Source organism: Neopsephotus bourkii, unplaced genomic scaffold (assembly GCF_033783945.1).
Source record: "Neopsephotus bourkii isolate Nb327-2 ecotype Australia unplaced genomic scaffold, CSIRO-AGI_Nbou_v1 NB_1423, whole genome shotgun sequence".
Taxonomy (NCBI): domain Eukaryota; kingdom Metazoa; phylum Chordata; class Aves; order Psittaciformes; family Psittacidae; genus Neopsephotus; species Neopsephotus bourkii.
The window spans coordinates 1,564,097-1,590,765 of NW_026901900.1; the positions used below are offsets into that span (position 1 = coordinate 1,564,097).

General features: G+C 41.4%; 2 protein-coding genes across 3 annotated transcripts in view; both read left to right on the forward strand.

The window, feature by feature from the left end:
* Positions 1–3,004, forward strand: part of PTPRR (protein tyrosine phosphatase receptor type R) — a 149,614-nt gene extending 146,610 nt beyond the window's left edge. For both annotated transcript variants that reach the window (XM_061368004.1, XM_061368005.1), the window contains one exon: positions 1,776–3,004. In XM_061368004.1, the coding sequence (XP_061223988.1) occupies positions 1,776–1,869 (94 nt within the window). In that variant the 3' untranslated portion in view covers positions 1,870–3,004. The remainder of the gene's footprint in view (positions 1–1,775) is intronic.
* Positions 3,005–3,629: 625 nt separating this feature from the next.
* The window catches only part of PTPRB (protein tyrosine phosphatase receptor type B), a 64,845-nt gene continuing 41,805 nt past the window's right edge, over positions 3,630–26,669 (forward strand). Inside the window, exons 1-6 of the mRNA XM_061368007.1 lie at positions 3,630–3,810; positions 5,082–5,474; positions 14,038–14,276; positions 18,851–19,127; positions 25,771–26,049; positions 26,412–26,669. Coding sequence (XP_061223991.1) covers positions 3,756–3,810; positions 5,082–5,474; positions 14,038–14,276; positions 18,851–19,127; positions 25,771–26,049; positions 26,412–26,669 — 1,501 coding nt within the window. The 5' untranslated portion in view covers positions 3,630–3,755. The remainder of the gene's footprint in view (positions 3,811–5,081; positions 5,475–14,037; positions 14,277–18,850; positions 19,128–25,770; positions 26,050–26,411) is intronic.

The following is a 26,669-nucleotide window of genomic DNA, read 5'->3' on the forward strand; positions in this document are numbered from 1 at the left end:
CTTCCTCTATCCCTTCCACACAGCAGATCTAACCTGGGAAATGTACTCCCTTAGAGAGCACCTTGGGGGAAAATTGATGGGGGAGACAGGAAGGGAAGCTGGCTGGGAAAGGGCTGTGTGGGCAAGTCAGGACGCAGTAGTGACAAGGAAGGAAGGAGGCTAGGCAATAGAGAGGACCAGAGCAAAGCCCTCTCATCACCTTTAGACTCTGACTGGGTATCGAGGCAGGGAACAGGCACAGAGAAGAGCAGATGAAGACAGCAGGCAGCCAAGAGTATGAATTTGTGGATGTCCTTGTTGGCAAAGCTAAGAGGCTGCTGCATTTTGCACTGGATGGGAACATTTAAGGGTCTGTGATTTAACTCCTACGGCTAGCATATCATAATAGACATGCAGCTTACTAAAAGGTGTCCTACAGTTGCCTGAGCTCACTGGAGAAGCACAGACAGCAAGAACTAGGTATTTTAAATATGTTTTTCCTGACATGTCCCTTTAACCATCCAGTACCACTGAGGAAAATAAAAGTAATTTGTGGTTACAGATAACATTCTCTAATACTAAAGCACAATACTCATTGAGACGTTTTTACCATTTTTTGTATAGCTTTATATATCAGTAGACTCTTTTGTTGCTAGTGTGTCTAAAGGAATCACATGAGGGTTTGTCAGACCTTCTCCTTTAAGATACCTGGCTTCGACATTTCTCTGTAGCTGAATCCCTCCCAGACTTGATTGTTTAATTGAAGATCTAGATGAAGCCAAATACAATGCACAATTAATGTCTTCCTTCCCACTAAGGTCACTTAGTCCTTCATCCTCCCAAAGGTAAGTAGCTGTTCCAGGGTATGCGGAGGATGAACTGGGGGCTTGGTTCTAGAAGCAGAGTAGGTAGCTTTGAATACCCTGGCAGATGAGATAATAGAAGTGAAATTAAGTGAACTTGAGGCTTCACTCCGTGAGAAGTGAGACCTGGGAGACCTAAGGACTGTCAGAAAGAGGCTGAGTTTAATTTCAGAGCTCAGTGGTATTACTCTTATTAAATACCACACCTACCTCCTGGAGGACATCATCCGCTTCCCACCACCCTGCAGCTGGCACCAGAGATGTGGGACTTGATCCTCATACTTAGACCTGAAAAAGGGATTGTTAGCAGTTGAATATATTAAATGTAGGCATCTAATCCAAGCTGACTGTAACTAGTCCTTTTTATGGTCAAGTTAAACTCTTTTGTATTGTTGGTGCTGAAATGAGTCATTGCAGTAAAATTTCTTAGGTGGCTGCTGTTCAGACAGGATGCATTGTAGGCGTTAGAAAGAGGACAGGAAGAGCTGCTCTCTGCACAGGAGATCTGAGGGTCACCAAAGGTTACATTTTTAGTAAAGGACAAAAAATGAAAGGCCACATTCTGACTACTCCCTTGCTCCATAGTAGTACTGCTGGGTCCATGTATCTGGCCTTCCTTGCCCAAATGACTGAGCAGTATTCTCTTAGAATGTGTTGAATTTTAAATGTAGGTTTTAGCAGTGTAGATGCCAGATGTTTTCCTCTCCAGTTCTTACCCTGACGGAGTCAGGAATGGTGGCTCATGCTGGGCATGTGCTGGATAGTATAATATATGAAAAAAGTACTTCTGCTCAGGCATGTCTCCCACTTACTCAAACAAACCCTCAGTAAAACACTGAGAAATGGTCTTGTATTATTTGGTGGTCAAGGAGCTGGCAGGGGCTGCAGATTGTTGCATTCTTAAGATTTCATTCCAATGTGTTTCCTTTTCAGGGGTGGAATGGTGCAGACCAGTGAACAGTATGAATTTGTGCACCATGCGCTGAGTCTGTATGAAAGCAGACTTTCTGCAGAAGCTGTCCAGTGAAGCCAAGGAGTGTAAAACCAAATGCAAGTCTCTTGAGGTAATTTGTTTCATTACCTACCAGCAGCTTCTTCAAGGAGTTTACTGAAGTGGGAAGAGCGGCTTTGAGGCCAACTTCTGAAAGTACTGCGGACGGTTTGGCGAAACTATAGAGATTTGTGGACCCTTACTATATATGAATGTATTGTGAGCTTCCCAAAAATGATTTATAAAGAAGGTACTGTGCTGAAAGAAGGTGCTGTACTACACATGGATTTTGCGTATATATCTAAAGGTGGGTTTAATTCTGTAATACTGATATCTGCCATATGGAATGTATGTATGTGCTACTGCTGCAGTTGGATGGACATTGGAACTTCTACAGAAGAAATGTTTATCAAGTGTATAAATGCTTTAACGTTTGCAAACTGTCTTGTGAATGGACTGTTAACTGTACTGTAAAGTGCTATTACTGATTATGTGGTGAGCTTGTTTCTTGGCCACATAATATCCTTGCTGCTAAAATTGCAAGTGTTCAATTATGGATAAAAAAAAAGGTGACAAAAAAAATGAAAAGTCTTGGTTTTGAAAATATTCAAAAACGGTTCATATTTTATATGGAAATACATGTTCTTCATACTATTAACTATTAAATGTGTATTTACTGTAGGTCTTACAGAGCAGTTGCAGAGCACAATGTCTGTTAATCAGTGTGTACGTATTTACCCTATGCCGTTGATTGTCTCAGAACATTCTTATGCTACAGACCCGAATAAAATGTATTTGTAAATTGTGTAAGTCATTTTACTTTTAAAAGAAAACTTTGTAGCATATATTAAATGGTAAGAATTTTAAATATTTGTCTGTCTTTTATTAATAAGGAATTTTTTGCTTATGTTGTTTATCTGCTCTGTCTCTTTCAGTAAGGGATAGATACCTTTGGTGATATAGACTGTTCCATGACAGGTTATACAAGACAGAAAATGCTGCTATGACTGTTTCCTTTACTGTTCTGCAAGAGTTTGTTTTTAAGAGAAATGCGAAGTTGGCGTTACGACTTACAGCACTGGGAGGTCTGTTTACAGGGTATAATGAGTTTTTAATGCAGTGATGTTGACTTTGCTTCATACTGCTAATAAATTGCACTTGATATAAAATATTTACTGAACTGTCTTTTCTTAACCTAGAGCAGGTAATGCACCACAACCTCTTGTATTCCCGTAAACAGGCACAGCCCAGTACAGTTTGTTCAGCCTTCACCATTCCTTTAGACCACTAGAGAACCAATCCAGAGGACACAGGCAATCTCCCACTGACATGGATCAAGGTGGATCACCTGATGGGAAGGCAAAACCAGCATCACATGATCCATTGGAGAGAGTTTGTGTAAGACCTGGTGCAAACCCCAGAGCTTTGCCTCCTCCTCTTCCTCTTCTCGCTCCCTCCCCCATCCACTTGGCTTTTAGAACATGTAGAGTTAGAAGCATTGATATCAATATTTCATTTGATTATATATAATGTTTGTTTATTCTCTGGATAATACGGGATATACTCATTCAGCACCATCCAGATCACCTGCAGACTTTCAATATTTCACAGGCAACGAATTACACAAAAGTATAAACCCTTCGCTTTTATTCTAAAGAGATACAATATCACCTCTTAGTTCCCCAGGTGTTTGAAAACCTCTCTCTCTTGCTTGTATTTTTCCAAAATAAAGCAACTACTAAACTCTGAAGAATGATATGAAAGGACAAAGTGGTGTAAAACTCCCCAAAACAATTGAATAGAAGGAAGTGCTCGTCACTGACTTTTTCCCCCTGTGAAGGCACATTTCCTTCCTAGCCTTCGCTTCACTTATCTGAGGTGGGTTTTTTTTAAGAGAAGCGTGGGGAGTTGCTAGAGGGAAAATGGATTCTTTATTTCATGTCCTGGTTTCTACCTGTCTTGCCTTGACATTCTCAGGTAAGTGTCTCTCCCCACTTCCCCTCCACTGGGTTGCTTTTTCTGCCTCTGAGCAGAGCCCTGCGGCGGAGCTGGTGACTTACAAAACCTGAGTCATTTCTTTGCTGGGGTTCATAGAGGAGGAATGGGGGCAGGGCCAACATAGCCCGTTCTGTTTAGATCGCTTTTCAAACGAAAATAAACTGTCCCCTTCTATGCTAGAGATACCTCTTTTCATTTTTACAAAGACCTCCTGCTAGACAATCCAGGAGCTGAGGTTTTTGAAGGGGAGATTCCTATTTTTTATTCCTACTCTGTGAAACTTCCAGAGCCAGAAGTTTTCTGTGGTGCTTAGTTAGAAAATACTCAGTCTGTAGAAACAGGGGGATGACAAACCTCAACCAAGGGAAATAAATACACTTGTTGGGTTTAGCACTTTGTCACTAATGATGCTGGAAATGTTTGAGTAGCTAAGATGAAAAAAAGAGAAACCTAAACAAGATGTGGCAGGGAGGCTGCCTTTGAAATAACCAGTTCCGTGTTCTGTAATAGTTATGAATTCGTTGTTCTAACTTCGGGGTTTTTTTGATGAATGCATTGCAGTTCTCTTCATTTGAGTGTTTGGTGTTGATCTTTCATTCTGGTGGCACAAAGAGCTAATCTAATGTGAATTAGGATGGTCACAAAACTAACAGATAGAGACATTGGAGTAAATCCAGTAAAATAGATGTACTTCCTATCAGTAAAGAGCCTCCATAATGGCACAGGCACTGAGAGGCATATAGGTTTGGGAATGTCCTCTTCTGTTTTCTTTGGAAATACTATGGGTGTTACTAAAACAATTTCCAGGCAGTAAATTATATTGTAAAAGGACTGTGTCCTGAAACTGGAAAAAAAAAGAAAACTGAGAGCTCATGTAGATCTCTCTATATTTTCCAGCAGGGGAAGTGGGTATTTAGAATTGGTATTTAAAGTTAGTAGTTCTTGATTTTTTTTCTACATCCAGTTTAGTTTCTTCTTAATTTTTATATATAATGAAGGTTGAGGTGACCTTTGCTGCAATACTTGCTTTATGCATTCTTATTCTTTACAGTACCAATACTTGCATTGTGTGGATTGTATGTTTGGGGTTTATTTTAAATAGGTTCAACATATGAAAAGTTCATGAAAAGTTCAGCACATAGAAAGTGGGAGGATTTATTTGCTGATGCTTTTTAAATCGTCAAGAATTTGCTTTTTGTTAAATAACCATGTGTAATCTATTGTATTTTTCTGGAATTTTCCTCTTCCAGAGGGGTTTCTGATTATCCATGTCCAGAAACAGCAGTGTCTTTCAGAAAACAGAGGAGTCATTATGGAAAAGTGCAATATGACCAACCCCAACCAGGAATGGCAGTGGACAGCAGATGACAAGCTTCTCCATGTGAAATCTGCCCAGTGCCTGAGCATCTCTACCCGCTTTGCCCTTTCATCTCGCAGCATCATTGTTGATTGTCTCGAGGCAGTCAGGTGGACTTGCCATGAGGAGGACGGGCTCCTTACGGTGGCCAACAGCTCTCTCTTTCTCACAAAGCAAGGCCAGAAGGTAATGGCCAAGCAGAGTAAGAAATACCTTCACAGATGGAGGCAGCTAGAAGCCAGAGAGACGGGAAAACCTGTGTATGTAAATCTGTGCTCAAAGCAAGGTGAGCTCCTCCTTCAAGGAAGTATCCTGGAAGTTTTGCTAACAAAAAATGTATCTTGTATGCTAACTCAAATGTTAATAATTATTAATATAATTTTTCTTATGTGAAAAGATTTTATAGAGAACCATAAAAAGAACAGCTGACTTTCTCACAACCGGTGGGGTTTTTAAGCCATTTTATATTTTCAGGATGTCTCTCTTTTTCTCTTGTTCCAATCTTTGTATCAAGGTGCTTATGAGCTGAAGTGCAAAATAAGCTGAATATGCTAAGTGCAAACTCAGCTCATTTTTCTTGTGTCATTTCCTTTTCCACTTTTAAACAGAATTGTGGGTACTAACTCCTCATACTTTTAAAAAATATGTATAGAAGTCCTTCTCTTCCGCATTCATTTTACTGTACAAATCCAGATTCAATCTGCCAAGAGCAAGAAGACATCTGAAAATCAAGCACATGCACAAAGGTTATTTCTCTGATTAACCCAAATGTGTGATTAGCACAGACACTGAAGGTCCCTTCCAACCCAAACTGTTCTATGCTTCTTCATTCTGTTACTTCCATGTTCTCATATTTAGTGTCATTCTGCCTTAGAACCATAATATATAGAAGAACACTCAAAATCCTGAAAATAATGACCTGAACCTCAGACATTCTTGCAATAGCCCTTTGAGGTTCACAGGTCTGTGCACATACTTAGAGATGTGTTGGTACACCAATGTGTTTATACGTTTCCGTATGCCTAGCAAAAGGGAAGGTAGAATGGTTTGAATACTGCTTAATAACACTTTTATTGATGTCTTGTTGTCAGTCCTTCCTGACAATCCTGTTGACATTTTTTTTGTGCGGTATTAAGCAGCTCTTCATGGTAAAAAATAAGAACAACCTGCAGAGTTAAGCTTTTTATGGGGCCACACACATTTTATTCTTACCTTTGCAGGATTAAGAAAAAATGGCTTATGACCCAATATTTTTGCATATGGCCAAGTTTTCAGAACTTCTAAAACAAATCCTTGTTCTTTCTAACCTCCCATTCATTGTAAGGCAGGGTACCATTTTATCAGTGAATGTGTACTTGCAGAACTCCACTCACAGCCACAGGACTACCCACCTGAGTGGAGGTCTGAAAGGCCAGCTTGCAGAATCAGGGAATGGAAAATGACCAAGATGCCGTTCCGGCCCACCCATATATTTTAGAGATTTCAAAGGCAAAACCATTTGAAGTCCTGTGTATAGGGTATGTCTTGCTTAGTCAATGCACCATAAAAAGTTAAGATGAACCACGCAGGTAGTGTTATTTTCTTTAGGTTGCTGGATTAAGTGTGGCCTAGCAGAGTTGAAGTAACCTTACATCCTTCTTTTAATCATCCTCAGAGGACAAGCAGTTTAAGACCAGTGAGAAGTGAGGAAGATAATTGTTATGGGGTATTAAAGTACCTTCTCATCTATTTGCTGTGTTCAGTCCTTTAATGAACTTACCTTAGTTTTTTCTGAAATTCTCTCCATAGACACGCCTGTAGATCCACTTTAAGATCCTCACTGTGTTAATTATCTCCTTTATGACAGCTCTGGGAAGCAGTGTTGAGAAATCAACAGTAGTTTATGATCCTATCTAAGAACTCCAGGTATATAGGAAACTAATAAAGAGCTAGAGTAGTGCAAATAGATTAATTTTTCAAATAATAATAATAACGAGTACTACAAGAACAAAATCTAATGCCCACAGTGCTGGTCTTTACATCTATAAGCATGTCAAAATTTTCGATGTTGAATGTGTAAAGTTAGTCTTTCAAGAACATCTGCCTCCTTTCAGTGAAAGCAGCAGTGGAACAGCCTAAAATAACATATTCAGTCTATATTTAGCTAAGATAGTAAAAATTAAGCAAAGTCTTTGGAGCTGAAATCGCTGTAAGTTTTTCTACTCCTAAATAAGACTGTATTTTCATATAATTTACCCTTTGTTTTCATAGTACTCATAAAAATAGTTCTATTTTGGGGAAGGAGTACCTCACTGAATTGCATCTCAAACATCTTATCAGCCCAGATACAGTACAAGTTCCAAACCCAACAACTGCAACTACCTTATATTCTGGACTTAAATGCCAAGCATGATTTTTCTGAGCCTGGGGAAAGCCTGAGCTTGTATTTAGATTTCAAATCGGCCATCTGAGATGCGCTTGGATACAGAGTTTTTTGCTACAATCCTGACCTACATGACTGTCTGTGGAAAGCAGGATAAGTTTAAGTATCTCATCTCTGTTCAGGCAAAGGTCCCTTTAACAGCAGACAGTCCCTCTCACACAAACCCATGGTTGAACCTGGCCTCTGGCTGAAACAACGGGCATGGAGAAGGGCCATGAGGCATTAATGTCCCTTGAGATAGCAAGACTTCCGTTCTCATTAAATTCACAAGTAGATTCTGGGCAGAGAGAGAACTAGTGTCTATAGTGCCAATGCCTTCTTTTCACTGGCCAGCTGTTGAAATCAGAGCTTCTCTAAGACGAGGATCCAGGAGAATGGACAGGAATGGAAACAGGGAGGAGGAAGACATGGTGGGGGTGAAGGGGTAGAAGTCAGGATGACTAAAAGGAACAAAACCTTTTGCATGTAAATAACAATTATGGATCAAACCCTGTGTTCTCTTTTATGTCTGGAAGGCACCCAGAGCAGCACACTAATGCCTATGTCACTGCTGAGTTGTAAGCAATTCTTACAAGATTCTTTTGTTCTGGGAAGGATAGTTTTAATAAGATATCCAATTAGAGAGCAGAAGCAGTGCTATGTAGCACCTCAAGTATTACCAACAAACCTCAAAACCAGTGCAGACCAAAAATTATTCACTAAGTGGAGAATAACTTCAGAGAGACACAAGTCCAAGCTTTATGCTGCAGTTGTTCATTGAGACCTGAAGACTGTCACACAGCCTGTAAAACTACTCTGGATGCAGAAGGTGACATCAACTGTTTTGTAATATGATGCTCTACAGTGCATTTCTCTTCTACCATTTCATACGTAGCAGGGACATCTCCTGAAGGAATTCTAGCTGCAAAACCGTAGAACAGTGGATATCAAGACAAAGCCCCATTCGGAAGAATGGCTGATTTTGTGGAGAAGAATGGTTTTATTACTGTTATGTGCCAAGTACTTAAGAACCATAGTGAGATCTACAAAGATATACAACAAGTTGGACAAGGAATTCAAGTAACACAGCATCTTTTAATCTCTTGTTTTGTTTGCAGTCTAAACCAGAAAAAATAACAGATACTATGTAGGAGCCAAAGCCTGGTGTACCATCTGATGTTCAAACTGTCACCTCCACAATCCCTCCTTTTCTACCTCAGTTTCTGGCCCTGTATCTTGTCTTTCACATGGGCTTCTCTCTTCCCCTTGTCCCATTTTCAGTTTGCCTGCCTGGGCTTACTGAGTTCACATCTCACTGCTGACCCTTCAGCAGATGGAAGGTAGAAAAGACCAGAGCAGTGCACGCTCCAAACCACTGGAGCAACAGTACTGACTGCAGAACATGGTAAGGGAAGACACATGAGTCTCCTTGGCACTCTTGGGAAAGTGGAAAAGCACCAAAGAAAGGTGGCAGAAAAGGCAGCAACTCTTACCCATTTTTGTGGTCATGTTAATATCTCTGGGCTTTGATTTTCCTATACCTTTGGTGTTTGTAGTGACCACAACAATCCATCCACAGGTTCATAACAGGTTGGATTTTTGTGCGTGTAACCTTTACAAATTTGTCCAGGACAAATTAGAACAGTAAGAATCAATAATTTCATTCCACCTTTGAGTTGACCCAAAACTTTTTCCTAAAAAAAGCCTTCACTCAAGCCCATTTTTATTTTCCTGAATTTTATAGGATTTCAGAAGTAAGAGAGTTTGCTAACATCTCCGTGAACCTATGCAATAACAAAAATGACTTTAATCTTCTTTCTTTGGTCAAAGCAATTACATAGCTGACCACTTTTACTCAGCTTCACTTGGAAAAAGAAAGGCATCAATGTCAGATGCTTGGATATAATTACAAGACCTTGTACCTAACCCAATACCATGCTGACAGAAGCTCAAACATAAATATGGTTTTACATTTCATAAAAAGAAATGAGGAAAAAAATCTGCAGTGTAGCCTAGGACTTTGTGTTTTGTAAATTTTTCATCTCAACAAGCCACAACACAGAAAGTGTTGAACAAAATCAGCTCGGGTACTTTCACATGGAAAAAATGGAATAATATGAACAGCTTCCCAGAGCAACCATGAGGACAGCAGCTCCTGCTTTACTATTTCCTCTTCTGCTGAGAGTGTGAACAAAGATGCCAATTCCAGACATCTGTACTTACTGATAATTTTCATTATTACATTTTCTGCCTTTATTGTGTATGAAACTCTGTGTAGTAGCTAGAGCAGGTTTCAGCTTCTAGATGTCTAAATGTAGGTGTCTGAAGGAAGGTCTTATTTCAGTTGTCTCAACATAGGTGCTTTTTGTCATTTGAGATACTCCAAGATACCCTACCTAACATCTGACTGCCCATTCAGAAAGACATAGGTCTCCAGTAGGCGCTATGAGAGCTCTGAGCAGATGTCTCAGATGCCCTAAGGCAGTTCAGATTGCATGACAGTAGCTGCCTTTCTGAGCTCTCTTCAGTAGAGAGGTAATCCGTGGAGTTAATGGAGTCTAGATACCTTTCAGTGACCAAGAATGTACTTCAGAGTGAGTTGGGTCTAACCGGAGTGTCAGAAATAGGTCTGACAGAGCCCTATTATGTGTTATCACCATAGTTATCTGGGATGTTCTGCTACCACTAATGTGGAAACAGCCTTTAAGTAGATACTTCAGCATTTCAAAAACAAGCAAGTAAAAGACCTACCTAGGATTAGACTGGAGTTCAGAGGCGTTTGACCTCCCTGACAAGAGATACAAACAATACTAACTTCTACAACATTTCAGATAAAGAAGGTAAAAAAATTTCAAGCAGCATAGACTGTACAGTTTTTAAAAAGTCTACACTGAATGGGAAAGAAAGGTCATTCTGTGGATTTTGTTCTTCTGTCACACTCCTACATACAACAGAAAGTGGAAATACTTTTTTTAAATGGAGGCTTTATTTTTGCAGTCTCTTTACAAGTAGTTAGATCACTATAAAGATAATTCATTTTGTCTTGCACATGCAGACATCTTAAAACAACCCCTTCTAGTTTCAAGTCTTGCTGTCAGTGACTTAGATGCAATCTTGCAGATTATTTTATATATATATATGTATATATAACAGATATCTGGTTCATTTATGTTTCATTAGCAGTTCAGCCTCTGAAAATGTGCTTCAATAGGGCAGGCAGATAGGTACAATGCAAGCTGTTTCAAAAACCTGCATCAGGCTGGCTTATCTGAGTCTGAAGGCACCACTGTAGGGTCCTCAGTACTTGACAATTAATCAGCGCTCTTCTCACTCATCATACATGCAAAACGTATGGATTTCCTTTTCTTGTAAGCAGCCTCCTGCTCTGCAGATGATGCAGCCTGAAGTATGCCCCATGGATGAAATATGCACTTAGTCAGAATGTCATCATTTCTCCTGGGTGTGCTACTGATGATTACAATGGTATGTTCACACATTGTATATCATTCAGCCACTGGTGATCAGCGTCAGTGTCAGTACAGCGGTTCTGTTCCCATGAACAGTTTTATGACTGATTTCCAAAGACACTGCTAGAACAATGCTAAACACTTCTGAAAAATCCCACTGTTGAGATGTCTGTGTACTTTACTGATGTCCAGATGGGAGGTGAGTTTTTTCTGGTTTAAAAATTGGGAAATCAAGTTATTGTATCTATTTGCTTCATTCTTACACAATTTTCTTTCATAAGTGCCTGCTACTGAAGAAGGACTGTGAGGATCCTTACATTAGGACTGTAGTGATTTTCTTTAGAAAGAAAATATAAATCTGTATCCTGATTTTCTTGGAGTGAGGGCAAATATGAACCCTATTAGTCCAATGCAGGACACATGGAAAGTGCTGGTACATATATCTGAAGTTCCAGTATGGCACAGTACTACACGCAAGCCATTTACATCCAGAAGTTACAGGTCACAGACTCTTGTCAGTCTTTGTTGGGAAAGATCCTTTAGCTGGAAACCTAGGGTAGCCCCAAGCTTAACAAGAGGAGTTGGGTTGTGCCATGACCAGCTGCTTGTTTATAGTACCTCCCCAGACTGGTGGAACATTTCTCAGGACCAAGCATTTTGAGCTCTCCTGTCATCTCCTGCACCAGGAATGCCGGTTATCTGCCATCTGCTGAGTCCCATAAATGTCACTGGCAGCACCAGGTTCCCTTTTATGGAGTGGCAGCTTTCCTAAAACACAATTGCACTGGAACACAAACGTCTTCCTGTTGGAATCGCTGCTATTCATCTGTAAATAAAGCCAAGATTTATTTTTTTTAATGTGTTTTTAAGTAAGTTGGGCGTGTAAATCTATATTTAGGAACCCAGTTGAGTGGCCTTTTTTCCTAAGCAGCTGCTGACCACTCAGATATACTTATTTTTTCAGCCATCTTTCTATCAGTAAATTCTAATCCCTGCTGAACTTGGAGATTATCTGAGAGAAACAGAGCCAGCAGGCCTAATTCCTTCCAAGTCCTTGGGGCTAGCATTTCCAGTTGCCTACCACAGGCTCTCAGAAACCCCCGACTAATAAGAGATTCCCAGGAGCAATGACTGACGTGGAGTTTAGACTAAGTCTGGACTTGTGTCAGCTAACCAGTTTGTTGCAGCAGCTGATGACAGCTTGAGCACAGGGCTGTCCCTGCCAGACTATTCCCTGTCCTTTTGGTGGGGGCCAGGAAGGTACATGACGTAGGATCACAACAGACTCTGCACCACAGGCACTCTGCAGGGGATTCTGCAAGCACAGCAGCATGAGGATGATCATGCAGTGTTGGACCAAGCCTGAGAGTTCAATGAAGCCCTTTGCATGGGTGTAAGAGAGAGCAGAATTGGGTATGTAGTATTATTTTTGGTGACTTGATTTGGAAAAATAATTGATCAACATTTTTTGTAATTAAATGGACACTTGGAGTTTTATATTCACAGAGAAGCACAGTTAGATAAAAGGAGGGGAAATGTTTAATCTGGGTATCAACCTGTTCCAGCAAACCAATCCTTTTCAGGAGGATCTAAAACCCCATACCAGGTGAAGGCAGTGTGCTGTGAAGCACAGGAAAGACTTGCGTGGAAGCATCTCTTACAAGGGCTTACAATCTTACTTTTATTTCAGAATGCAAATGAGTGCTGCAAGTTTCTTTATATAAACATGTTAACACATGTATTTACACATATACAAAAAAAAACAAACACCATCATGTTGACTTCATGGAAGCTCACCCACTGATCCTTTCGGTAAGAGGTAATCACACACTGGCCTGTTAAGACATCGTAGCTGCACACCAAGTAATTACATTTGGAAGCTTCTGCGGCAATTTAACCCAGTCATTACTATTTTTTCAAGGGGGCTTGTGAGCTAAAATTGTTATAAATGGCAATCAGCCCAGCGGCTCAGCAGCAAAACAAGGTTCTGTCATGATGGAGACCCCAGTTCAAGGACAAACAAAGTCTCTTGGGCATTGAGCCAATGCACACTAGCTGTGCTCCAGCAATGGCAAAGCAGCTTTTTGTCAGGAGAAGGGGCCAGTGAGTAATCCTAATCACTTAGCTGAAATGTGATGCTACCAGATGTAGGGGCCACCACAGCTTGAACCCTGCCCTCACAGCCACAAAGAAAGGATATTAAATACATACCAATGGGGAGGAAGAGCCATGAAAATGTGGAGGAAAAATGTGTAGTAAAATCTTTCCTGCACTCTAATTGCAACTTTGGCGTTCTCTGAAGGATACGTGACTAAGAAAGCAAATCCACCATTATATTTGCAGACACTTCAGTTAACTGATACAATTGTTAGCTGAACCTTGGGAAGAGAGCAGTCAGGGGTTAGTATGGCCTCTGCATGGTACTGATTTAAAAGAGCAAGAGGAATGTCCTGTATGGGCACAAGGAATTTACCTTGAACGAGTATCTCAAATAAAACAAAAATATCTTGAACAAATTATCTTGAAAAATTACCTTGAACAAAGCCATATTTTGAATGTTAACCAACAAAAGGCAGATGAGAATCTGGTCCATGTATGTACAAGGAGGGGAGAGGGGGGTATACTGACCATATAAAGCTGAAACTGCGGGCTGTTCAATAGACCCAAGCCAGTGAAAAAGCTCTCAGTGGAAAGAAGGCATTGTGCTGTTAATGACAACATACAACCCTTCACTTCAGCATCATTGAAGAACGAGGTTTAAAATGAATGGTGTGAATGTTCAGAAAAATGAATGTTTTTCTGCTTTTGTGCTGTACAGAATTTGGTACTGATGCAAAATACATGTTTGCACTGAAACCAAAAAGCTATAGAACTGACAGGTGCACTTAAACTACTCGAAAGTTGTATCAGCTGCATTTATTGAGAACTACAGAATTGTTCATAAAATGTAGAGCTAATTTTAATTACTTTATTTGCCTTAGGTGTCCAAGATGCAGATACTTCTGTATGGAGTACTAGAACTACATCCCACCCTTTAGACACTGTTACCTCTAGGCCTGAAAATCTGCTGAAGAGTAACACAGAGATGTTCATCAGAAACGTGACTGAACACTTCAGTAAAAATCTCATTGAAAACCTCTACTTTGACTTGAAATCTGCAGTAACAGAGAAAACCTGGATTCCAACCACTACTCGTCAATATTCTAGCACTACAGAAGAGGTAAGGCAGAAGAATTATTGATTTTTATTAAGCCTGCTCCACTCTGTGGAGCCTGATAGCTATTACAGGTGGACGTTTCATGGCCTAAAAAAAGCCAGCTGTGGCCTAAAAAAAGCCAGCTAGAGGACTAAGCTTTGTTCTATATTTTGATGGGATGCTTTACTCATGCTGACAGTGCCCTTTGCTAGAAGCACAGCTGCAGAATAATTCTGCTGCTTCTGTACAGCAGAATCCTGGTGTGCACAATGCACTGGGAAAATCTCTACACTTGAGGGAAGTGCTCAGGATATGCGAGAAGCAGCGAAAGCAGCATCTGCTCTCAGGGACTTGGGCTGTGCCACTGGTTTGTTGTATGACGTGAAGATCCAGCTCTAATTACCTTCTAAGAATTGCAGTATGTTTTATGACCTTATTTAGCATAATTGAGTCCTAAAATTACACACATGGTTTACAGATCAAAGAAGTGAATTGGAATGCTTCAACTTGCTTTACAAGCAACCCTGGCCTTGACCTTGGTCAGATTGTCTACTGACTGATAGGTAGAGTGGGGGGACACAGCCACTTCTTGATCTCTGCTCTGTCCAACCACAAACAGCCCTAGCAGAGGAGGGGAACAGGGATGACAGCCCCATCCAGAGGAGGAGCTAACACTGGGCATTCAGTACCTCCACATCAGTTTCCAAAGTCTTCCTTTTCTGCAAGGCACAGTTAAGTAGTGGGCATTCAGTACCTCCACATCCTTTTATGCAAGGCACAGTTAAGTAACGTGAGAATAAACCTGGAATCACCACTGGCAAAATGTGCACAGACAATTAGAGCTGAAGCACACAGGACATTATTTGTCACTGTATCACTATCAACACACAGTGGTTTAGAACTGAAAATCCCTAAATTCCCTACGGCTTTTTCTCCAGAAGAGCACACTGCACTCAGTGTATTGGGGCAAACATGTTGTTTCAGTTACTACTCTGGGTGTCAGTGTTACTGTGGATAAGACTAAGAAATGTGGTTTTTATTTGGGAGTAATCTGTACAATCTGGTATGAACAACATTGCTAGAGACAGGGAGAAAGAAGAAGCAGCGTCACCAGGACTATGTTGACACAACCAACCAACTCAAAAGTTTAAGAAGCCTGACATTGCTGTTGTAGGGGAAGGGATTGAGCCAATGATGGATGCACTGCACACTGTTCCATCGCTGATGGAGATAGTTCTTTTAAAATATGATTATTCTGGCTTGGTGCAGGCAGGTTGAGCTTATTTCCTTATGCCCTCTGTTCATGTGCATACTTCCTGCACAGAATACTAGTCTCTTTGAAATGGACATGTCCTATATAACCCAATATTACTCAAACTGCCTCCAGCGCTCCTCCTAAATAAGCCCACCAGCGTTAGAGAAATGGTTCCATTTGAACAGAAGCTACTACCTCCTGTGTTTCTATCACAGTTCACCTCCCGATTCACGTGATTTGCACTGAGCAAGTTGCTTAGGTCAAAGCTTCCAAACCAGAATCCTGACGATAACCACTCTAAGCATATGAAAAAATGAAACAACCCAAAACATTAATATCTGTCCCTTAAAGCCTCCAGCCAGATCTGGACATTTGAATCTAGATAAACCAACTTAGAGACACTAATTTTAAATCTTTGGCCTTCATCTCTGTTCCCCTGTCTTTAGAGTGTAAGCACCAAGTATTGTTGTAGGAGGACAATACCTTCTATGAACTGCATTTGCCCAGGCTAGGTCCTCTTGTTTGTAGAAGAAAAGCCTTGATGTTATTTGGCTGTGACCATACCCATTGCAGGGGGGAAGGGGGACGGAAAGTGGTAACACTTCAATCAGACAAAATGTTTGGTTTAGAGCAGCCTTGGTCTTCAAGTAAAATGCAGCTTGCACTTTCAAATCATGACAAAAGCTATGCAAAGCCCATTTCCTTTTGAGTAGAGAGACTCAGAGAAAGAGGTTGGTGTTAAAAAAAAAAGTCAGGAAACCTTGGGAAAGTGCCTGAAAGGGACTTTGGAGCCTGCTATTAGAGACACGTCCGGCCACTCCCGAAACTCACTTCCAGTTCTCTTTTCTTTTTTCTTTTTTTAATTAGTTTCTTGGCTTGCTGCACAGATCAGTAAGTGTTAAAGGCTGTGTGACTGCAGATTTGCTAAGAGCCCATTTATTCAATACCAGTCTGGAAATGATCACTCGTATTATGTTGGCTACTCTATATAAATGTATTGCTACCAGTGACTGATGGTCCCCTCCTGTTTTATTCCAGTGATGGCATACACATCTGTGTCAGACCTTAACCTTACAGTGGCTTTATGTCCAAGAAAAGGCAGGTTACTCTGAATGTTGTCATTTTCAGAGAGGGGTTTGAAGTAATCCAAAGTCCTGATGATAAGCATTCAGATTTGCTCCTCTCCAGTGCTGGAAAAATGTTGGTGTGGTTTATACCATTAGGTCTGAAACCCACAATCATCTAAAGATAAATTTACACTGTAAAACTCTCTCACATTACACGACACCTCTCGTTTTAGTCCTAGTTTAGGTTTAATGCAGACACCTTGTGTTTTTCATAGATGGTTTATTGCTGCACTAGCTCTTTGGGGCACAGTCTCTCCTGTTGTCTGAAGTATGTAAATCACTTCTTCCAATGAGAGATCTTGTTCTGCAATGGGCTTGAGGATGGCATAACAATCAACACGTATCATCACTTAAGGTGATGTTCACAGTTATTAACCATCCCGAGCTTTGCAGAGTAAAGCCCAAAACTTTCAGTGCCATGTCCCTAGGGCCAGTCAAGGAGCTCCACTGGGACAGAGGAAGCTTTCCACGAGTGCTCACACATTTGATTTCTGAATGGAAGAATAAGAGCTAAGGTTTTTTCATACACTGGTATCTTGTTTGACAGGCTGATGCCTGAAAAATCCTACGGCAGTGGCCCCCCTAAAAGGCAGACTAATGTTTGTAAGCCCTAGCACCTTTTGCTCCCTAAAATGGGACAAAAGTGAAACAGACATGGTGCTGGACTTGCATGAGGTGCTGCTTTTAAAAATTAAAAACCCATGAGCACGATACAGTACAAAAAGATGCAGAAAAGTGCCATTCCCATAGAAGAAAGTAAATTCCTCCCCCTTTATGCAACCTCAGATTTACCCCATGGCTGCTAGATTTTGTCTATTTGAGTTTCTGAAGGTCTGAAACACTTCTGTCCCCGTTTCTTTTCCCTCACATACACGTTGAGTACATGCTAGGCTGAAACTTAAACAAGAAGGAAATGGGCACGCATGACAGAAACAGAGCTGTGCCATGGCTGCAGCTATTTCAAAGTTCTGCAGAGTTGAATGCAGGGAGACTCTCTTGCTTTCTGTTGTGTATGTAGGGACTCTCATTGCTGCAGTGCCTCTGGCTGTGGTGCTGCCGGTCCAGGGACAAGATGGATATCTTGGTGGTCTGCAGCTAACCCCTAAAGACATCAGTGTCTGGGACATGGGAGCTGGAACGGCACTTCAGTGATGGCTGAGGCTAAGAGGAGGGTGAACCTGGAGATGGGGTGAGCGTGAGAGGTGGCAGGCATGAGGAGAAGCAGACATGTGAGGAGAGGATAGCCATCAAGCAAGGCAGGTGTGAGGCAAGGTGGGCATGAGGTGAGGCAAACACGAGACAAGGCAGCTCTGAGGGGAGACAGACACGAGGAGAGGGAAGGCATCGCCGTGAGGTGCAGCCGGCGTGAGGCAAGAGTGCTGCCGGCACCCCTCGGCCTGAGGGGCCTTCATGAGCACGGAGGAGAGCGGGGAGAGAAAACCCCGGGGACCGACACCGGGAGGGAGCGACGAGGCAGGAAGGGAGGTGGGGTGGGAGAAGAGCCGGGAGGAAGGTGGGACCCACAAGGAGCGCGGGGCGGCACCCCGGGGCCGGGGGCGCGGGGGAGCGGCAGGCCCCGGGTTGCCGCGGTTCGCCCCCTGCAGCGAGACGCGAGGAAATCTCCTGTTGATTGCGGAAGTCGGCGGGAAGGGCTCTGGCAGAGTCAGCCCGGGTCAGAATGGCAGCGTGGGAAGCGGCGGCCGCTCCCCCGCCTCCTCCGCTCCTCCTCAGCCGCGGGCGGCGGGCAGCCCCCGCACCCCACCCCGGTGGCAGGAGGCGGCGAGGCGGCCGGGGCAGCCCCGAGCGCATGCAGCAAGCGGGCGGCCCGACAGAGGGCTCGGCGGCCGCCGCGCGGAGCCCGGCGGGGAGCGGGGGGCCCCCGGGGCCCGCCGCGGCCACTTCGCTTCTCAGTACCCCCAACCCCACCCCTGCCGCCCCCCTTCCTCTTCCTCCACCCTCCCCGCGAGGGTTTTCGGGGTTAAAATCTATCTGCGATGCTGAGCTATGGAGCGGGATTCGCGCTGTGGACGGCGCTGGCCCTGACCAAGGTGAGAGGCTGCGGGGGGTGGTGCGGGGTCGTCCCTCGCAGGCCCCAGCCGAGCCCGCGGGCACAGCACGCGTTGGGAACGGGATGTGAAGGATGGAGGGGCGAGCCCCGGGGGACACTGGTGGCTGGCGGAGCCCGGCGGGTCCCTCAGTTTTCCCGCTGTTCGCAGGCCGTGCCGGGAGAGGCGGCGGGATGCAGCGCCAACCTGACGGAGCGGCGCGTCGCCGGGCAGAGCGTCCGGCTGCGGTGGGACGCCCCGGGCAGAGCTTGCAACTTCAGCCTGAGCGGGCGCTCCGAGGACGGGGAGGCGGTCGGCTGCCAGCCCGCCCCGACGGGCAACGGCTCCTACGGCTGCACCGTTCGGGGCCTGGAGGCCGGGACCTGGTACCTGCTCCGCATAAAGCCGCTCACCGCTGGGGATGCTGTCAACGTCTCCGTGCAGACAGGTATGGGCGGGGGCGCGGCAGGTGCTCGGGGAGGAACCACGGGCTTTTCCATCCCCGCTCCTTGCTTCTGCTGACTGCGACAGGAGGTGGGCAGTGCATTTACAGCTGCGGTAAACCTGCTGTCTTAGTTGGACGTAGCTGTCTTGTGCTTGAGTTCTCGTTATGCTGCTGCCAGAAATAACTGCTGCCAAAGGTTAACCCATCAGGCTTGAAAGAAGGTGCTGTGAGGAGACTGGGTCAGTGCTGTGCATGTGCTTCTGCCACTCTCTTGAGCTGCCATCCAGCAGAATACTGTAAGAAGTAGTAGCCCATAATGATTTGTGCTCATGAAAACCTATTGGCTTCATAGTTCCTCAGGTGGTAGTTTATTTACTGTGTTTAAAGTACAGTCTATTTCATGGCAGGTAGATCCAGTTCAAGTATAACTTACTATTTCAGCCCATTTCTGTGCTTTTATTCTGTCTAACTGGAGTCTAAAAGTCAGAAAGTAAGGCTGAAATGTCTTGCTTGCATGTGTTCCTTAAATACAACCAGTGAGGTTTTGTGATGTACATTTGTGTTCAGAGCACTTACAGTGTCACATCCATGGCTAGCTCTAAAAATGTCCCAGCAGCTTGACATAATGCTGGCTTTCCTTGCCCCCTTTCTGCATGCCTGTTTGTGTGTGCATGTGAACAGCTCAGCTGTGAAGCTGTGCATGACATAGAGCCACCATCTGCAGTGATGAAACCGAACTCTTTCTACCTATATTTGTGTTCTTTTAAAGATGATGAAATACAGTGTTGTCCAATCCCTCCATCACTAAATACCTCCCTGGTTCACTCCTAAAGTGTTAGTTTCTGAGAGGTACTTTGCAGTTGTAATATTGAAGATTACAACAGACAAATACTTAACAATTACTGGTTCAGAGACATTGTCTGCTGCCAGACCCTTTTCACTGCATTAACCACAGAAGTGCGTTAAATACCTTTCATTGATTTGCTTTGATAACTCAAGTTTAAAAAAGTATAGCAGCAAGTCTTCTGGTGTGGTAGCTGTTCAGTAAGCACAAGTAAAAGTGGTAAAAATGAGTAATGGTTTCTATGCAGACAATGATTTAAATGTCATGCATCATGCCAAATGTTTTCAATATTGGTGACTTGTAATTTGAAAATTGAATGAATAAATCAACTGTTATCAGTGTGGCAGGTATAAATCATTGTTACTAGATAGTAGAGATTATTATTGAACACTTGTGAAGAAGCAGATACCACTTTAGTCTGCATTTTGATTAATACATTATAATTTGACAGTAGCTTATACATGTCATTTAAGATTTCTTATCAGTAAATAGATTTTTCAAGGCTGCAGGATGAAAGTGCATGGAAGCAACTGCTGGTTATAGTCATATTATGTAGCTGAGCTGACATCAGCGTGAAAAGACTGATTAAAGTTTAAGTTGAAACACTGCAAATTAATGGACCATAGTTGAAGTGAGATTTTTGTTTGGGTTTTGGACAGCAGAGATTAGTCAAAAGTGTAAAATAAGAATAGAGGAACCGTAGAGGTTTCCTGCAAAGATTTCTCCATGGTTACTTGCTGTTCTTGGTTTCATCACATCAGTTGCATTGCTTGATGGAGTTCAAAACACGTCAAAAAAATTGTCAATTTATTTATTATTTCTGTATTGCTCCAACATTCGTCTTTTTTTTTTTTTCCTAAAGAATATATAGGATTTGTTATGCGTGTCAACAACCCGTGTTGTATTGTTAATACCATGCGTTTCAATGCAGAATGAGTGAGGATTATTCCTCTGTATGTTTCCACTAGGGGCAGCATTTTAAACCAGTTTTCTGGAAGCTCTTTTTCACCTGTTCCTCTGTAACTCGATGGCAGTAATTTTGTTTTACAACCTACTGAGCCTGACTGTCCATAGGCATGTGTTCCTGGAAACTATCCTGTGACTATGGAAGTATGTGCAATATTTTCGACCATATTGTAAACAGATTTCCCACTCATTTGACTGTTAGCGGAACTGAGCTGTCTAAAAATAAGATGTCTGACCTTGGTACTCAGTAAGGTTCCTTTCCTGAGCTCTTTGTCTAAGACAGATAGGCTAAGCTGTCCCTTGCAGGTGCCTGACTTTCTCCACTGACCACAAAATGAGCCTAGGTTCAACCAGGCACCAGAAGTCTAGGTGGTTGTAGTTAAGTGAGAGGAATCCCATCTCATGTGTTTACTTTTGCAAAATGAAGTTTTGAACATCTGTCTTGTCTTGGTATGTAAAGTTACACAGAAAAAGTTGCAGATTCATTTATATACCTACTTTGGAAACCTTTAACTTTTTGCTTATATTCAGTCCTGTTAAAATTTTCATGTGCTCATTCCTGTTATGAGTTCAGTTTTCATCATGTTTCTTATACAAAGTGCTGGAGTAGCCCATAAAGTCCAAAATACTTTGTTAAATTTTGAGTATGATCTGTTCTGCCAAAGGAATTAAGGTGAAAGTGATGAATAATGCATACCACAGTTGCAGTTGTAATGTGGAGGCTTGGAGAGGACGAAATCCCCAAGTTAATTTAGCCTTCTGAGTATTGGATTTCACATTAAAATCATAGTTATGTTAATGAGTTAAGTCTATCTTGTTTGCAAGTTTGATATTCCAATGGAGTAAGTTCACGGCTCACCGTGACTTCATAAACTTTAAAGTAACACCAGACCCTTTGTGAATCTTTGAGCAGAGAAGCAGCTTCTGTTTCACTTGTGGATCCATAGATCTGAAATCTAAAAATGTGTGGATACTGATACAATAATCTGCACCAGTCCACAAGTGGAGCCTCTTAAAAAATATTCATCTATGGGTTATCAATTTAAAATGCCAAGTATTTAATCCTCTAGAGCAGAACTAAAATAGGTTCTCCAAAACAGTGGAAAATACAGTTATATATATACTGTCTAAGGCAGGTATACACATGCAAACACGTATACAGTGTTGGCAGTTGTGCTATTTTGGTAGAATAGGATATGAAGAAAAAGCTGATAACACGACTTATCAGCTCTGAGCTACAGATAAATTTTCCACTGCAAACCTGAGATTACAGATGTTAGTAGGGATAAGTCTGTGTATTTGTTTCATGTTAATAGTTACCATTTTTTATATTTTTTAATATATACATATATAAACCAGCACATAAACCCATACAACTAGTCAGCATGCGTGACATTGTAAAGCTGGGATAATGCATGCACCTGTCCGTCCTTTTATATTATTGTCTTTGTTGTTCCTAGTAAAACTGCTTCTGTGACTGAGACTGACTCCATGACAACATTTGGTAGGGTTGTGTCTTCCTTAATTTCAGATAAAATACTTTTTAAGTTCTCAACTCTCCAAATGTCTGTGTACCAGCATAACTGTGTATTTCAGTAGTGTATTTTCAGTGAATGACTAGCTCTTTAATTAAAATTCTACTTAATAGTATATAAACAGATCCTAATTACCATTAAATTTATCATTTTCAATTTGAAATTGACATTTGAAATACCGGTCTTGACAACCATGAAGAACAACTTGGCAATTGCCCTGCTTTCAAATATGTCTTCTACGGTATGCTTACAAATGCCTTTTTCAACATTGTTTTCTAACAATGTATTGCAGTGATACAGTATGTTACATATACATAATCCAAGCCACCTGTACTAAGAACACTAACAGGTAAATCACTTTTTGTCAGAAAACTGCTCAATATTTTAATGAAAATAGGCTAAAAACCTACCTTTTAAGACACAGGCTGGTAGGGTATTTTTCCATTGCAATATGTAACTCTTTAAATGCCAGAAGCATGGCTTGGCCTTGTGTTCAGTCCTGTAAATTTCAGATTATTTGGGACAAATCTGATTCATTAGCCATCTGTAGGAACAACTTCTGTGACATGGCTCTGACTATAGGCTGTGTAATCCTATCATCCATAATCATGTAATGGTTATGATTGTTGACTCAAAAGCAGAGTACAAGAAGAAAATAAATTACCATCTTCTAAAGATTTTCTAGGTCGAATATCATCCCTCCAGAAGGTGTATTGGAACTTAATAAAGACAGTGAAATCAACCCTCTTCACTTATCATCAGAAGAGTCCTTGTGAAGTAGGCTACTGAGAAAACTAGGGAAAAATGGAAAATTTGGTATGAAGATTGCTGAGACTGGCAGAAATTTCCTGAGTCCTCGTCTTGTATCTTTGTCATGTTTATAGGGTGGGTTTTTTTCTCCTGCATAAGGCAGGAGTGTTTCTGTGCTTGGAGTGTGCATTTAGGAGTCATGTCACTGGGATGGGACATAACCCTATCATTTCTATAAAATGTATCTGTAGCAGCTCTGCACAGAAAGTATATCCTCTTCCCAAAGAGTGGATGGGGGTGCAGTATATTTCAAACAACATTAAGTCTTCTGTAAGATTCCTTTGAAACCAGGAGACATTAATCCATATAGTATCAAATGGTATAAAAATATCTTTGTGAAAATATTTTATTTCTGTGATATATCAGTATTGTATCATTGCCAGCAGAGACTTGTATAACAATGTAGATGGCTTTTTAAGTGTTTGTTTCCATCCAGGGCTCTTTCAGCCCAGGCACTTCCCAATCTCATTGTTCCTTTGTTCTAGCGGATGTACAAAGCACTGAGTGTTTTGTTTTCTGGACCAGATAGATTAGATAAAGTCTGAATTTCTGAACTTCACCTTCTAGGCACGCAACTCTTTTCTTTGCTAATGTACCTTAGGAGACAGATTACCCAGGACAGTATAATCACTTCTAAAAATGTAGATTCACAAGTACAATCATATAAATGTGCATTCACAAGTATAATCGCTTCTAAAAATGTAGATGTCTTCTTTTTGTAGAATTTGGCAAAATAATGCACATTACAGTATTGATTACATTTGCAGGGCTAAAGAACAGTCAAACTTACTGTAACTTTGTCAGCAAATTAAACTTCTCAACAGTTATCATGACTGTTCTCTTGGTCAGTTAAATTAAAACTTTTTTTCAGTTCTCTGTGCATCTGACCATATATAGCACTGGAATTTATTTCTGCCTCCCAGAGTTTGACCTTTCTGATTAGAACAATTGCCTTCAAGGAACAAGATTATACCCCCACTATTCACTTTTGCCAACATAATAGTCTTTAGTGGCTTAGTATATATTATAGGTGGAGCTGGTAGTCAGGCCTATTGTTAACATTTCCTGACACTTTTCATTAAAACCTCCTGTTTCAATTGCTGTAACTGGGTGAAGTTTTAACTATTTGGCCTGAAGTTTGATGTACTTGGTGTTGCACTTGAGTTTTATTTTTTATTTATTTATTTTTTTCAGACTTAAGCAGACTTAGTTTGACCTTTCAGAAAGAGTTCAAGAAAAGAAGACTTTTATTTATTGCTTTTGTTAATTTAATTTTTATCTCCTTCTGTGAAGAGCACTAGTATCTCTGTGGTCCGAAGCAGGAATCTGAATTTAAGAAGAGACCTGGGTTCAAAGTGATACAGTATTTTTCACAGTCATAAAATCACAGGACGGTTGAAGTGGGAAGGGACCTCTTGAGGTCATCTAGTCCAAGCCCCCTGCTCAAGCTGGGCCTCCTAGAGCTAGTTGTGTAGCACCATATCCAAACAGCTTTTGAATGTCTCCAAGGGCAGACATATTGCCTTGAAATTCCTAATATATTTGACTGACAGAGCATACCACTGAAACCTGTCACCAGTATGTACTCAGCAGAGTAAGAAGCAGTTGAATCCTCTGCATCATCCAGGCTTTGAATTAAAAACAGCTTAGAGGCTGCTAGCCCCATGATATTCCTACTGCTGTATTTGTAGGGTAGGGGTAGGTTTGACTTGACAGCCTTTACAGTCCAGTTTTTAATTATGTGATCTCACACTCTTTCATCTGCCTTGTTCAGAGAACCAAGAAGAAACAACTGGAATGGAAAAGTGGTCTTATTCTTCTGTGTTTAAGGCATGGCTCATATGGAGACCTCGGTTGGCAGCCTAGAGGCACCATACACTCCCTGATGTCTTGCCTGATGCTAGGCAAGAATATCACAGAGTGTACTCATGTGGAAGCCAAATTTAATTGTTAAATTTGTTAATTGTCAGTAAACCTTTATTCTTTAACTCCCCAACTTGTGAATGCTTGAGTTTGCTGCTTTGGGTTGTTTTACAATCCCTTTTTAATATGCAATTTCTTAACCTTATTGGAGACATAAATGTCAATACCTTAGTGCATCAACATGTAATATATTTCTTTTGATTTGCATGAAGTCTTGTCATGAAATACACCTGGAGTATACAAGCAACAGTCTTTAGATTTGGTCAATGTTTGCCAATACCTCTAGAGTGTATTGTATTTTACAGGTGATTTTACTTGAGAGCTCCTTAATAAACAACATAATAGATGTTGAGATTTTCTCAGAGGAGTAGTCCCAATTAAATATAGTTGCTAAAAGTTTATCCATTGTAACGTTTGGGATTATTTCAGTTTATATGAACAATGCTACAGGAGAGCAGAAGCGTACGCTATCAGAATCTGTTTGAAGTGGTTGAAATTGGTACTAAAAACAAAATGTTGTTGCCCTCAAAAGTTTATAAATGCTCATGCTTTCTATTTGTAACTACAGATCCCTTATTGCCACCTCGTTTTGAAATTAATGAGGAAAAAACTACATTCACAAGCTTGAAGGTTCAGTGGGAACCTTCCTCAGGAAAGGTGGACTGGTATAACCTGGTATTACTTGATCATGGTAATAAAAAGATCCAAGAAGCCTCTATACCAGGAAGAATTTCAAAACCAGAAAATACTTTTTCTGGTCTCATCCCTGGGAATAAATACAACATTGTCCTCACTGCAGTTGCTGGAAATAAGAGTACCCCAGAACTTCACATAAGTGGATCTACAGGTAGGATTTCTTTCTGTAGTTCATCTGAATAAAACACGGTATTTTTCAGTTCTGCATTTTGAAATTAACAAAGATATGTAATTATTCTTCCTGGCAGGATATATGTCTTTACATATGTATGTCAGTAACTATTTTTTATAAGTAGAAAAAAACAAATCTCTGACAAACATGAAGAGTTGTTTGCTAAGAATGCAGGCATTTTGTTATGGTGTATTTGGACATAAATTTGAGACTGGGTTTTCACTAACCCTAAGGAAACTCAACATATTTCAGGAGTAAATCTGTTTAGAATAGCTGAAATTGTGGTGATAACCATTAGGCCTTCAGCATGTGATTTTTATTTTTATTTTTAATTCCAACAGTGCCATCCCCTGTGAAAAATATTCAGATCAGTGTCAAAACAGACACTATCCATGCTTCATGGTCTCCTGGCTCTGGGCATGTGGATCGTTACAGACTGCTTTTACTGGATAATCATGCTCCGGTTCATGAAGTTCACCAAGAAGATCCTCTGACCTCCTACACCTTTTCAGGACTTACAGCGGGTCACCTCTATAACCTCTCTATCATAACCCAGGCTGCAGGTTTGGAGAGCAACAGTTTTCAAACAGTCAGGACAG